This window comes from Gigantopelta aegis, chromosome 6 (assembly GCF_016097555.1).
Source record: "Gigantopelta aegis isolate Gae_Host chromosome 6, Gae_host_genome, whole genome shotgun sequence".
Lineage (NCBI taxonomy): Eukaryota > Metazoa > Mollusca > Gastropoda > Neomphalida > Peltospiridae > Gigantopelta > Gigantopelta aegis.
Genome location: NC_054704.1, coordinates 60636438 through 60651218, shown reverse-complemented (window position 1 = coordinate 60651218; position 14781 = coordinate 60636438). Strand labels below are relative to the sequence as shown.

Sequence of the window (14781 nt, the reverse complement as noted above, 5' to 3'; positions counted from 1 at the left end):
GGATTTATTATGTGCAGTCATAAGGTACTTTGTTTGAATGGTGGAAGCAAACATATCAAGTACTATGCCTCTTATGATGAACAATCAAAAGTACCGGTAAACAGGCCAAGCCTGAATTTAAGCCAAAATAATTAAAACGGTGAAGGAAAAAGAAGAATTAGAACCTAATAAATAAATCTTCTTGAAACTTTGTAAATACCAGATATATCAAATGAAGTTGTATATGACTAATATAAATGATTGTGAAGAGTAAATAAAAGAAAAAAAGAAAGAAAATAAAATGAGATAAATAAACTTATAATACAATAGTGTAATCAAAGTATGTGATGTTTTTCAGATCACATACTGGGTACTTTCAGAATTTGACAACTTTGCAAATTGGATGAGAATTAAACGAGATGATGGTGCTACGTTTATTGACATTTAAGCAAATGTACTACGATGACTTTCCAGAAATGACGTACGTGTCAATTAACAGTTGTCAAACAAAAACATGTCAATAGCAAAAACCGTGCATGCACTAGTTTATTTTTATGTAAGGATATCAGATGTCATTCCCATTCAAACGACACAACATCACATATTCATACGTCATTTGAATATCAGTTGATGGCTGACTGCAATTATAGTTGTATGTATGCAATTTAGAAAAATACTTTGTATTTTACGTTTGAGATTATATGACAAAGAGATTATTACCCTGGTGTGTATTGTCCGTATCATATATTAGGAATAAGCATAATGTATTATGCTCGCCAGAGGCTCACATAATACAATTTTTATTCCTCTATACATTTTTTTAAACTTCGTAAGAACCAGATATTTAAAAAAAAGTTTAAAACTTCATAAATACCAGATATTTCAAATGAAGTTGTAAGTGTCTGATATAAATGATAGTGAAAAGTAAATAAATAAAGTAAGTTAAACAAATAAATAAATAAATAAATAAATAATAATTTGTGAATAGAAATGTAGCATTGATTAGTAGTTATATGACTCTTTTTTTTATTTTATGAAACGATAAGGGGAAAATATAACTGTGATAAAGGTCTGTTTGTGGTAGGGGTTTTGTTGAGGCATTATTTATTACATTTTAAATACTGATGCATGTGGAGATTTAAACATCACTGGAAATCTGTGTGAATATTTAACTATAATTCTAATTGTTAAAAGTAGCAAACACGTTACAATTAAGTTCATTTTATTGTATGAATTTTAATTTTACGTTGTTAAAACCCTTGACAGGCAACTCCAGAGACTTTTGTCAAAGTTAATGTTTCACTGCTTTTGGTCTTAAACCATTCCGATGTAAACTTTAGTAGACAATTTTTCGCAGCCATTATACCATCTGATACGAAATAGGTATGTTAGTCACCAGAGATTCACATGTCCTACGAAGCTACTCACGACGCTCATGACAACTGTCGATAATGCCCCCAAACTGTAAATTGCCTGGATACAGTCTAATTCGGCAAGGGACATTACTTTTCGCGCACATGCAGAATAGGAATATGAAATCTCTATTGATGGACCCACTTTAATAAAAAACATATTTCTTTTCATAAAAATGTATCTTCTCTGTATTGCTAAAAATAAGTTATATTACTTACAAATCTAAATACTGGTACTCTACATGTATTAAAACTATTATTGGTTTTGGTAATCAGATATAGAAAGCACTACAGAAAATATATGCAGAGAAATAAATAGAAAATACAAGTATGTGTTTCAGTTGATGTTAAAAATTACCCAGATGTCACGATGTATGGATCGAAAATAAATAAGTTTCTGGATATTGTGGAATTTTTATTATATATATCATGTTAGCAAGTAAATATAACTTCATCTACATCATGTATCATTTTAAAAGATCTGCTTTTAGTTGTATCATGTTGTGCATACTGTCATTTAATAGTCTGTACAGGCAAGGTTCGCACAGGCTTGAAAAGGCCTTGAATTTGAGGAGCAGTCTTGAAAAGGTCTTGAAACTGAAAATAGCCATGAAAAGGCCTTGAATATTGTAGTTTGGCCTTGAAAAGCCCTTGAATTTAGTACATAATCATATGTAGTGAATTATATATGTTAATAACATTATTATTATTATTTGATATATGCCGAAAGCATGTATTCAAATGGAGGCAACAGAAGCCAGTTTTTCCTGTTTTAAAAATAGGTATTACTTGTAAATAATTTGGAAAAGTGGTTATCCGAATATGGATATGTAAGGAGCCTTGAAAAAGGTTTTTGCTGACTTGCAAAAGCTTTAAAAAGGCCTTGAATTTTAGTGGTGAGTAGCTGTATGAACCATGACAGGGATGATATATGCATGTAGAAATAAAATACCTGATTGTAGAATTGCCTACACTGTAAAATGTGACCACCTACTGTATTGTTAACACGAACTTAAATCCTGCCTGTTCAGTCTCTTCGCTATCCAGTTTGTGCTCACCGTCATAATCCATCTTTGTTTAGTGGCTTCTTTGTATCGGGTCAGGTCATAGGTTTTAGGTTTCTTTGTATCGTGTTTACTACACTGTAGTAGGAGCTGACATCACTTCCCGTCCAGCTGTTGTGGGCATGGCTACAAAAAAGGATGCAAGCAGGCTGCCCCCAGTTAGTAGCAAAAATCTTGGGATTTTTAAATTAATTTTAAAATTATGTGTTTTTCATTTTTTAAACTTTTTGTTGGTGGACAGAATATGCATATTTCCAACACATCAGGCTCATATTTGAGTTAAGCATTCCTTTAAAATATCATCAGTGCTCCATCATGAAATACACTAGTCAACTTTTACTAGGGCTATACCAAATTTATGTCACAACGAACAATTTGTGCACATCTTTAAATTTGTGCAACATAATCAACAAGACTATGCAATTTGGATGTTTGGACTATAAAATAAATAGATCCATTGAATATAATAAATGCAGATGCTTTACATGACATGTTTTCCAAACATCTAGCAAAAGCTGACTTGTATATACAGTCAGACTTCGGTATCTCGATGTTGAAGGGACCGAACCACATGGCTCGAGATAAACATAATAGTTGATGATACAAATTATTCCAAATGTGTTTGCAAACTGGCAAATAAAAGCGATAGTCGAAGCAGGTAATTTTTGTTATACTTGGAGGACAAAACCAACAAAGTGTACCTAGGGACACCAAAATGTGCTCGACATAAACCTGGTACTCTAGGTTAGCGTGCTCGAGATAATGGTGCTCGATTTGGTAACATTACATAGGGAAAATGCCGGGACCGGCAATGGACCTCGAGATATGTTGGGTACTCGAGGTTACTGAGATCGAGATGCCGACGTTTGACTGTATTATCACATCATCATGATTAAACTGGTAACTCAAGAACAAGACCAAAAAAAAAAAAAGAGAAGGAATTTGTGACTGACAAAAAAGCCTACATCTTGACTTCATGTGGCCGATGGTAGATAGACAATATAATAATGAATGTCTCCCCAATGTAAGGGGGGGGGGGGGGGGGGGAGGGGGAGTAATTTACCATCGTATGGTACAGATAAAGCAGATTCTCTACCTTCACCCTCAAATATGAATATAGTAAATATGTATTAATATAAATAAGAAAGACGAGGTTCAGGATCTGAAGGGCTTTAATAATAGGGTTAATTAATTATAAGTAAATTAGAACACTGGGGTTTCCATATAGGATCATTTATCCCCAGGATCTATAAATCATCTCGTCCCATCTCGTCCCTTTAAGCTGTGCACCCAAACTGCCTTAACGAAGCCACTCGCGTGGACATATCGATCGGACTTTTAGATCTGCGTTCAAAATTTTATGTCGAAATTACTTACTTTTTAAAAAATATTATTTCTTTCTCTTATTTAATTTTGGACTGTCCTTCTAAAATGCTCCAAATTATATAAATATTCGACTGAGCAGTCAATTCTTTTTATTTTTGGCTTGTAACCTTTTTATTTTTTTTATTTATTCTATTAACGTTTTTACTAATTGCTATTTTCAAAATTCTGCCCATTTTCAACCCCCCCCCATCCCCCCCCATCCCGAGTCAGGCCACCGATCTTATCGGAGGTCGGACTCGGATGGGCGTGTTCGAAACCCTAGTGGTATATGGGCACGTTAAACTAGTTATCATCATCATCATCATCATCATCAGTGTACTCACAAAGAACAAAACTCAAAATCTAATCAGAGTAATGTCCTCTCTGGATCAGAGTGTTGGCGCATGACTCAACAAGACACCAACATACTTTCCAGCTACCACAACATCTGCCTAAGGAAGATTCTGAAAGTGTACTAGCCTGACATTATCTCCAACACCAAACAAACGAAACAAGAAAGCGTCTAACTCTAAAGAAGAGAAGGTGGAAATGGTTTGGACACGTCTGCAGAATGAACAACAGCCTTCCAGAAAACCACATGGCGTCTGACATGGGGTACGGGAGCAAAGAAAGCCCAAGACAGAGTAGTTTGGAGAGATCTTGTGTGGACCTTATGTGCCACAAGGCACTAAGAGGATAAATAAGTAAGATAAAAGAGCAGATTTTCTCTTAAAAAGAAACAACAAAAACCATCTCTAAAAGCCTAATATTTATCATTCAATATTAATAAAATATACAAACAAACAATACAGTAAATGTGCACAATAATCTATTGTGATTGATTTTAACAACAATACATTTCATTCTCAAATGTTAGGCCTGCTTTCCATTAACATTATTTCATGTGCAAGTTTATCGATACAGTATATTTTCATACTACCTTTTACATAGATGCGATTCTGCATCCGGGCATTCATCATTTGGGGGGGGGGGAGGCAATTGATTGGTAAGCAATTTTTCTGCACACGTTTTTCAGTGTGGCGACACAACATGAAGCATTTACTTTCAGCTTAAAGTACACTCCAACGTAAATTCTTTTTACAGTAATCTGCTTGAGAAAATGCAGATAGGGAAAAGTAAATTTTTGGGTCCGAATCGTGTTAGTGAAAAGCAGGCCTAATACATTTAATTAAAATACATATAATTCACAGTCTAAAAACTATCTTTTTGCAAGTAATTGCCTTTGTATTACTTAATATAAAACTAATTAAATATGTTTACCAATATACATAGCGAGATGATTAAAAATAAGACATTAACATTTTAGTGGTTAAATTGTTGTATAATGAATTTAATTTTGTTTATACGTAGTGCAATACTGAGATATTCCAAATAATTCAAATAAACCAATTATTATAATATTACAACATGACAATAAACATCTATGGCATATTCAACAGATAAAAACATTTTGTTTCTCATTAGGACTATCTAGGCTAAAACAACTGGCTGGGGATAAAACAAAATGGGAGTCCCAAGTATCATAGGGTCATGGATAAAAGAAAAAAGAAAATCAAAATTTTCTGGGGGCCAGTTGCTCTTGCTTACCGTACTTTGAATTGCTGGGATTTAGCGTAGAACAGAAACACAAAATGCAATTTTATATATAGCTTAATACATGTTCATGGTGTTACATTCAGTGGTAATCTTTACATAGGTCATTGTTATCTGAAATTGTGTGGGTCAACTTTACTATGTTGTATATCCAAAAATAGGAAAACCAATTTTATCTTTTATATGCACCATCTCACAGAATAGCACATGCTACAGCCTTTGATATACCAGTCGTGGTGCACTGGCTGGAATGAGAAATAGCCCAATGATTCCACTGACAGGGATCGATCCTAGATGAACCACTCATTAGGTGAGCGCTTTACCACTGGGTTACGTCCCACCCAGGTGTTGTATACTAGTAGTTCTTGACCATTTTATGCCATTTGAGGCACAACAGTAAATGGGTCACAAAGGCAGATATAATTACACAAATATTTCTTTAAATCGTGATAAAGATTGGATAGTCAACTGGAGATATTAGTGACCATTACAGAGTTCTGCATTATTCTACACAACTAATGAAAAAATCTAAATCTTGTCTTTGTGGTCAAACTTTGATATAAGTTAATACTTAAATTTGACAATTTCACCATTGAGGTGATAAAAAGAGACATAATTCCCAGCTAAAGTGTGTTCCATTAAATGTTACATTTTTATGCAATTGCAAATCTATCATTTGGAAGAACTACATTGGATATTTTTAACAGCTACTGAAAATTATACATACACATTTTTGAATGTGAATAGTGATTAGTTCAAATTACAGAATCCGATATAAAATAGTATTATTACTATTAATAACAAAATGTGTTAAAACATACCAACCACCACCAGTATATGCTATTTTATCCAACTGTTATTCTTTATAATCATGTGTAGCATAATGGATTAATCCAGTAATCTAAAGTTTAATATGAATTACATTCTGATAATGCATACATGTTTATCAAATATATATATCAATGAACATTTTTATTTTAAATGTTTATGATTTAAAAAAAAAAAAAAAAGTATAAAATAAAACTACTAATCAAAATTAATGGGAAAACGTAACTATCTTTATAATTTGATACATATCAGCAATGAAAAGACTTCACATATACATGTTATGTACATTTATTAACAAACATTTACAAAATTTAACACTGCCTAAATTTTGTTAATACAATAGTAGGCATAAGTGAGAAACAAATAAGCAAAAATTAAAACAAAAATGTCATTTAAGAAGTCCAACACATCATAATTTGTTTTACAAAAACTTGGTATTAAATGAGGAATGAAAGGGGTTTAGAACATTCGAAAAATCACAGATTTTTATTATGTGCAATTCTGTCCACCAGATAATGTATTGTTAGCATCAATGGTAAAATATGTAAATGTGAAGAAATTTACAATTCAAACAAAATCTAATAATTATGGATTGATCATATTTTTTCACCGATGAAAGTACATGTATGAACAGGAAATAAACAAAGGTCATACAAAAGTACATCTAATTTTTTCCTGTAATTCGTACATATATCTGCTCGATTGGAAAAATACTCGTCCTATGTATTTTATACATTATGTAGGCCATTGTTTTGGGTATTTTCTTGAAACAATTTGGCTAAATGTCACTGAAAAATTGATGGCGTTCTGTTGGATTCTAGCTATGTGATTGTTAACTATAAAGTTTATAATTAAAAAATTAGTTTTGCTTAACACCACCAGTAGAGCACATCGATTTATTATCATTGGCTACTGGATGTCAAACATATAGTGATTCTGACAGTCTTAGAGGACCCTACTATATGTTTTCATTAGTAGCAAGGATTTTTGTTTTATTATGCTGCAGTGGAAGAGATACCCATGAGATATTTTTCGTCTCTTCACATTGGGAATATGCTTTTTGAGAGGTCTTGACCTCTGATCAGGCGATTGATTGTGTCACACTGTACAACTCCGCATAGATCTTCATGCAAAAAATTTGCACATGGTTCTTTTGGGAAAAATACTTGCCATCAATTTTTTTAAATTAATGTTAGCAGCATAATTTAACAAAGTATATTTTTTTATAAATTTGTTTGTCCTTGAATATGTTTATAATATTGTTTGTGTAAACGTTATTGATATAATCTTGATGTGAAATGTGTTGTGGTTTCATGCATAATTGGGTAAACTTCTTGACTCTGTCCCAGTTAATATAATAGATGCATAATAGTCTTTCTAAGCAAATCCTGCTAAGTTTATTGGAACTGCATAATTATAAAATTGATCAGTTGATGCAAACCGATAATGATGCATTTCCAAAATTATTTCTAACATTTGTCTACTTATGTTTTTATCCCAATAAGAATGCAAAAAATTAAACATTGTTCACGTGGAATAATTTAGTAAAAATTTATGGAAAGCTAATGAACAGTTTATTATGGGATGGGCCTTTCCAACAGGTCCACATCATGGCACATGTTTCTTTATACATCAGGAATCGAGTGATCCATCATGTTCTTGATAATGCTTCCTCCCATGCTGAAAACAAAAAAAGGTCAATATATTTCAATGTACATACCGTAAGCTAGCAAAGTCAAAACAACAACATTCATTAGTAGTTTTATTCCTATAGTTAAATCAAAATCATCAATACAATATACATGTACAACACAGATTGACACTATAATTATTTATATATGGATCAGCAAACTTTTGCTTTGGTGGTCAGTCGTGGTGTTTCATAGTAAAAACCCACATGTGTAAGTGGTTGTGTGTACAAAATTATGGAAAAACTAGTGCTATAGATTCAACCTGAACTTTATCAATAGGCCTTGCTATATCTATAAATCTCAAAGTTAAAAACTATGGTTTACAATTTAACTTGCCAAGCCTTGCAGTCAACAGGCTGTTGAGACCAGCTAATGCCAGAGTGGTATGAATGGTATCACCAAAGAAAAAGAACTTACATGTATGGGCACGTCAACTAAAAAGCATGAACAATACAAATCATGTGCAGCTGCTGGTGACTGATCAGGATTAGTGTTCTTCCTATCTCAGTTAAGAAGAACACCCAACCCCACTATAGCCTCATTCATTTCTTGTCAAGGTCAATATGTTAACTATTACTTATTTTGGGGCTGTACTTTGCAACTAATTTAAATAGTTCCCCTCCCCCATATTTTGGCATAAAATTATTATTAATATATTTTTAATTTACTAATTTATTCCAAATTAAAGATATCTCTTCAATAAAACCCCTAAGAAACCCTCCTTCTTTCCCGGACAGGAGATGTGGTGTAAAAACCAGAACTTGTACCCAGGATGGATGTGCCTGTAACTCGAAACAGTCGGGAGGGTCTACTAAACTTACAGTAGTCGGAAAGACATAATAAAAAGTTAGTTGTGTAACACAAACCACTTGTAATTTTACTCCTGACCTAGGACATGCGTAAATTTCCAGATTTACAACAAACTTTAGTTCTAGCCCAGACCAGTTGTAGCATGGACTATGTTCATTAGTTTGAGTGATTAGAAAGTAGAAGGGTGATATGATTCTAACCCTAATGTTAACTAGATAATTATACATGCATTATACATGTATAAAACAAATGTATTGATTGCAATTACTTATGCATCTGTAATTAAAAAAGAAGTTTGTTTTGTTTAATGACACATCAGCACATTTGATGCGACAATTTGATGTCTAACATGTTTATTTAGACAGATTAGAGGGGGAGGGAGGGAGAGAGAGGAAGACCTGCTGGGCTGCTGCTGCCACATAAGCTACTCCTTTCAAAAGTACTCCTGCGTGTGAATTACAGGCCAAAAGTAACTTTTTATCAGTGCTAACTTCGATTCAAACTCCATTCAGAGCCATGTACAGTGTATAGTGTATAGTTTAATTAAATTAAATGACAAAATCATAATATTTTTTATTAAGCACTAAATATGTGCTATAGAGTATATACCACCAAATCAAATCACATAGACGACAATAGTAATATATGTTGCTAAAACACACACCTACAGTGTATCAATCGACATAGACACCATGAATATAAGTACTATCACCCCTCACCCTTAAAGTGAATCGGAAACAATTTGGGGTGAAGCTGCTCCTTTCAGAGATAATGGGTAGCGGCTATGATCACCCTAGTTCCGCACAAAATTTTATTACTTTTTTTATAGGTACGGTACCCCATACATGTTCAATCACAAGGTTACTTGACACAGTGGTACTAGATAAAATAAAATTGCATACATTTTTTGCCCAGATGAAACTAAATTTGTTTATAACAAACACACTCAGATTCATCACCAATCACAGGACTTGTGGTATCAATTGCTCTATCAAAAGATGGGTGCACCGCGGACTTTGACCCAGCTGGAAGTTATTTGCTTTAGTACTGCCTGCAAGGTCTTTGTCTTACAAAAAATATAAACTGCTGAGAACATTGACTTTAAAACTATTAAAACAGCTGGACGCAGGGCTGGATGTGTTTCACCCTGTGTCCTTATCAAAGTTCACAAACATCCCAATGGCCAGTTGTTGCAATGTCTGCCAAGATGCCCTGTAGTCAATGGCAGGGAAGAGATCAACCCATGGATAACCTACAGATTAACATAACTCCACACTGCTGGTCACAGGAAAGGAAAAACATGTTTCTTATTTCTCAAGTCTGCATTTTACTATGATCTTCCAAGTGCTTACCACAAAATAATCATGTTCAAAATAAAATTTTACAAGCAGTTATTTTCTAACAAATGTAATCGTCCATGAATTCATTTCCACAATTAGAGTATTAAATGCTTGTGTGTGAAACAAACTGCCTTGTTTGTGTTTCAGCCGATGAGTGTATTGGGTATTTAGTCAGCTACTAAGATTCTGAAGTATTTCAGCCAAACTATCTGACCTTTGAGAAGGATGTATGAAAGAAGTACTTACCACTTGACAATGTCAGCCAAACGATCTGACCTTTGAAAAGGATGTATGAAAGAAGTACTTACCACTTGACAATGTGATCATACAACACACACGGAATGATGGTCACTGTTATGGTTCTGCCACCTGCATCAAACAGTTCTCCCATTTCCTTGTCCTAAACAATGATAATTATTTTTAATAGAAAAATAGGTATAAAATAATATAATTAATCATTTTTTATTGGACCAGTTTTGTGTTCTGTATGCTCTCGACTGACAAAAACAAACCATTAAATTTGCTAAATCTGTGTTTTGGAACACGACATATACAAGTTTGCATACATTTTTTTTTCTCACCTTGTCAGAGAACATAAGTGAACAGAATGTGTAGTGGTTCTTTCTAATCTTCAAACAAGTATGTTATGACGTTTCTACATGTAGTATCTCATTAAAGTAGTAACATAACAATTAATTCTAAGAACGCTTTTGGTTATGGCTTAATCTGACTACTGGATTAATTTTTGACAAAACCACATTGAGTGAGTAAAGTTTATAACTTTTATTCACATATGTTTACTTAAATTTTTATATATACATAAAATAATGTTCATATGGGAAAAGGTAAGCACTACTTTCATGGGTTTTCTAATTTTTATGATAATTTAGATCAGTTAATCTGGTTTTAAAATATTCAAAAATTCAATAAAGTCGCACTTAGTTACGCGCAGTTGGGATTCATTGTCTGTAAGTAAAAACGATCACATTTATTATCAAACTAGCTGTCACAATCAGCTATCGATTCCTCAACATGACCGCGACATTCCATCATTGTTTTCCAGCGGAAATACTTGCCGAAAACCAAGTATTTTCCCTTGAAAAAGGAAAAACTAAAGCTGCCATACTCTGAAGTAATCGATTTCTTGTTGTTCTATTATTTCCGGTGAATGCAGTTTGCAAAATGGCGTGAAATATGAATTGGGGAATGCACCATATATATAGTGTACAGTGTGTCGACTTGCATGACGTCAGGCGAGACATCTTATCAACAGTATCCAGAAGGTTAATTGTGCTTTTTAAGTCTATTATAAATACTGGGAGTTAATGTACACGTACTGTAAACAAAAGACCTGTTTGACACAAGTCAGTGTTGCATCAGCTTGCACTTAGTACTGTGGGAAGCCAATCAAGTGTCAAGAACTATATCAGACAAACCTTTATTCCCACACAGTTCTGTCCATTTATTTCTGTGATGATGTGGTCTGTGAGCATGCCATTTCTTGCTGCTGATGAATCTTTCACAATTGATTTGATGCGGCCATCTTTGTAGACAAAACCAACATAGCCATGGCTGTCCTTCTGCAATGTGATTGTTCTCTCAAATGGTCTGAAAATTAGACATTACAAAATAAACAATAAACAATAAACATTAGGACAACCAAAAACACGTCAAATGTACAGAACTCAATATTCTAAGCAAGAGACTGTAGTTTCAACCAGAAGTACCATCCACTATTTTTTTAAAAGACTACATACATTTAATATATCGATCACATCATAATGAGATTAAAGGTGTCAAATCTACATATAATTGTTGTTATTGATATGCATGAATTATATATATGATGAATTACAAGTACAAGGCAGATGGATATTATATTCTAAATTATAGAGAATATCATCAAAATAATATCAAATGATTTTTATCTCACCTTTCTCGAAGAGCCATTGTGATTCTCTCTGGGTTAGCAGCTTTCAGCACTTTGTGGGCCTTATCGGTATTCCAGCCTGCAACATTCTCACCATTGATTTGTAGAATCTGGTCACCAAACCGGAGACCTGCCAGTGCAGCCGGAGAGTTGGTTTGTACCAGACAAATAAATAAACCCTTCAAATAAAAACATTTTAATAATTATCACTGCAATATCGGTTAACATTGCAATATAAAAACTGAGCATTATGAAAAAACAAATCAAACTGACATCTCTGTTGCATTCCACAAACATTGAGGTATGTATGTTTCACTTTGAAAGTGGTTTCACTTTAAATGTAAAGCAGATGTTATTTGCAAATGGAAAGGAAGGAATTTTTATGATGCACTCAACAGATTTTTAATTTTATAGCATCAGACATATGGTTACGAACCATACAGATAATGAGAAACAGGGCTCACCATGGATCAAAAAATACCTGTAGCCGAAAAATTTGCCAAATGGGATTTTTATTAGCCATAATGAAAATGTTTTAGCCAAAATTTATGTATGAAAATGAAAATGCATCTTTTTCAGCTAATTATGTATAAACTGAAATAAATCTGAATGACAAAACTGTATTCCCTGATCAAAATCAAAGACAGCAATGGGGGTAGGGGTAATTAATATATTCCTTTATTTTTCAGCCCCCTGCATGTTTATGGAGAGTGTTCATTTTACTTTCTTTTCTTCCCAAATAACAATTTAAGACCTAATACTTTTTCCAAATAAATCTAATTATTTCTTTAAACTAGCAGTCTTTATGTTGGTTTAAATTATTATTATTACTATTATTATTATTATAAAGTAACACATCAATTCCCCACCCCAACAATTTCATAATTTGTGCCATGTTGTTGCTGTTGTCAATTTCAGTGCTGTGAAATACCTAGATTAAGAATGCTGATTTCACATTATTACAAATATTCCCCACCCTAACAATTTCATACTTTGTGCCATGTTGTTGCTGTTGTCGATATCAGTGCTGTGAAATACCTAGATTAAGAATGCTGACTTCACGTTATTACAAATATTTCAGTGCTGTGAAATACCTAGATTAAGAATGCTGACTTCACATTATTACAAATATTCCCCACACCAACAATTTCATACTTTGTGCCATGTTGTTGCTGTTGTTGATTTCAGTGCTGTGAAATACCTAGATTAAGAATGCTGACTTCACGTTATTACAAATATTCCACAATAATTAATAAAGCAATGTGCTCTAGTGGTGTCGTTAAACAAAACAAACTAACTTTTTCATTTTTGTCAGTTGTTTAAATGATTAAAAAATATTTATGTCCGGCTTACATTTGAGATGTCACCTCACAGTCTTACAAATGTGTAAATTAATTTTATTCAGTGTACGTTTAACTGCAATTTGTATAAATACTGCATGTTCTGCTGGCTGGGTGTAATAGATAACTTTTGATATTCAGTTGGTGGTGTTAAATGTACTGTACCAGCACTACATAGTTTCAAATAAAGCGTATTGGTACAATTTATTGTTCTCATTCATAGTCATCCTATGAAAAATCTGCATTTTCACACATGCAGTCCATGTAAAACTAGCAGTACTGAATACGCATACGCAGTTTTGTGAATGTGACAAAGGTCACAAAAACACATTGGGGCAGGAGATTGCTTTGTTTTAAGATGACAATTTCTTTGAATTTGCTACCCATTTCTCAACTGGTTTTAGTGACTTGCGCTTTAATAATTTAAGTCATACTTATAAAATCAATATAAAAATACGAAAACATAAAACAGTACCGTATTTCTTAAGACCAAAAAGGCTGGTATTTTTTTTATAAAAAAAGTAAATAATTTAACATATTCTACAGCATTTAGAAATATTCTTTCTGTCCACACGATTGAATGTCAATATTCCTTGAAACATTTTTTTCAGCCTGATATAAAGTGTGTTGTAATTGATCAGAAATTTGGGCTAGTGCTTTGTTTTGGTGGGCTAGTGGAATTTACAAACCCACTAGCCCTGTGGCTAGTGACTTTTTAAAAAACTGTCATACCCTGGTACTGGGTTGATTTTTTAATCAACGACAAGTCCTCACAGCACAGGTCAAAACATTAATTTGACCATTTTCAGACAAATTAAATGAACCTTGCCAGTGACTGCTATTCACACAAATCCTATGACTGCAATGGACAATTAACTAAATAACAGGCTATGAGTAGCAGAACAAGTGTATTAGTGTCTAACAAATAAAGTGAAAAAACCCCGGAAGTGTCACATGATGTCTTGCGTGCCCCAGTTACTCGGGGACTCTATTTCTAAAACAGTTGTATTTCAGTTTTGGGTATTTTATGTGTTGTTTGGCTTTTACTTGAAAACACCAAAACAGTGTCAACAATAGGTGACATTTCCTGTAAACTACTATACGTCCGTCAATGTAGCTTGTGATAGAACCACGTAGCCATCGGACTCTAGGCTGGTAGGCACAGGGTTCACAGCCTAGTACTGGCTCCAACCCAGAGCGAGTTCTTAAGGGCTCAATGGGTAGGTGTAAGGCCACTACACCCTCTTCTCTCTCACTAACCACAAACCAACTAACAACTAACCCACTGTCCTGTACAGACAGTCCAGATAGCTGAAAATCATCAGTTCCAATAGTTCTAAACATAATAAAACATCATACTATAAGTGGCTTATACATTAAGCGAAACTGAAAATAAAATTTGTATGTG

General features: G+C 33.5%; 1 protein-coding gene across 2 annotated transcripts in view; it reads right to left on the bottom strand.

The window, feature by feature from the left end:
- Nucleotides 1-4576: 4576 nt before the first annotated feature.
- Nucleotides 4577-14781, bottom strand: part of LOC121375413 (syntenin-1-like) — a 47019-nt gene continuing 36814 nt past the window's right edge. For both annotated transcript variants that reach the window (XM_041502852.1, XM_041502851.1), the window contains exons 5-8: nucleotides 12037-12212; nucleotides 11540-11711; nucleotides 10412-10503; nucleotides 4577-7942 (exon numbers count right to left, since the gene is read on the bottom strand). In XM_041502852.1, the coding sequence (XP_041358786.1) occupies nucleotides 7888-7942; nucleotides 10412-10503; nucleotides 11540-11711; nucleotides 12037-12212 (495 nt within the window). In that variant the 3' untranslated portion in view covers nucleotides 4577-7887. The remainder of the gene's footprint in view (nucleotides 7943-10411; nucleotides 10504-11539; nucleotides 11712-12036; nucleotides 12213-14781) is intronic.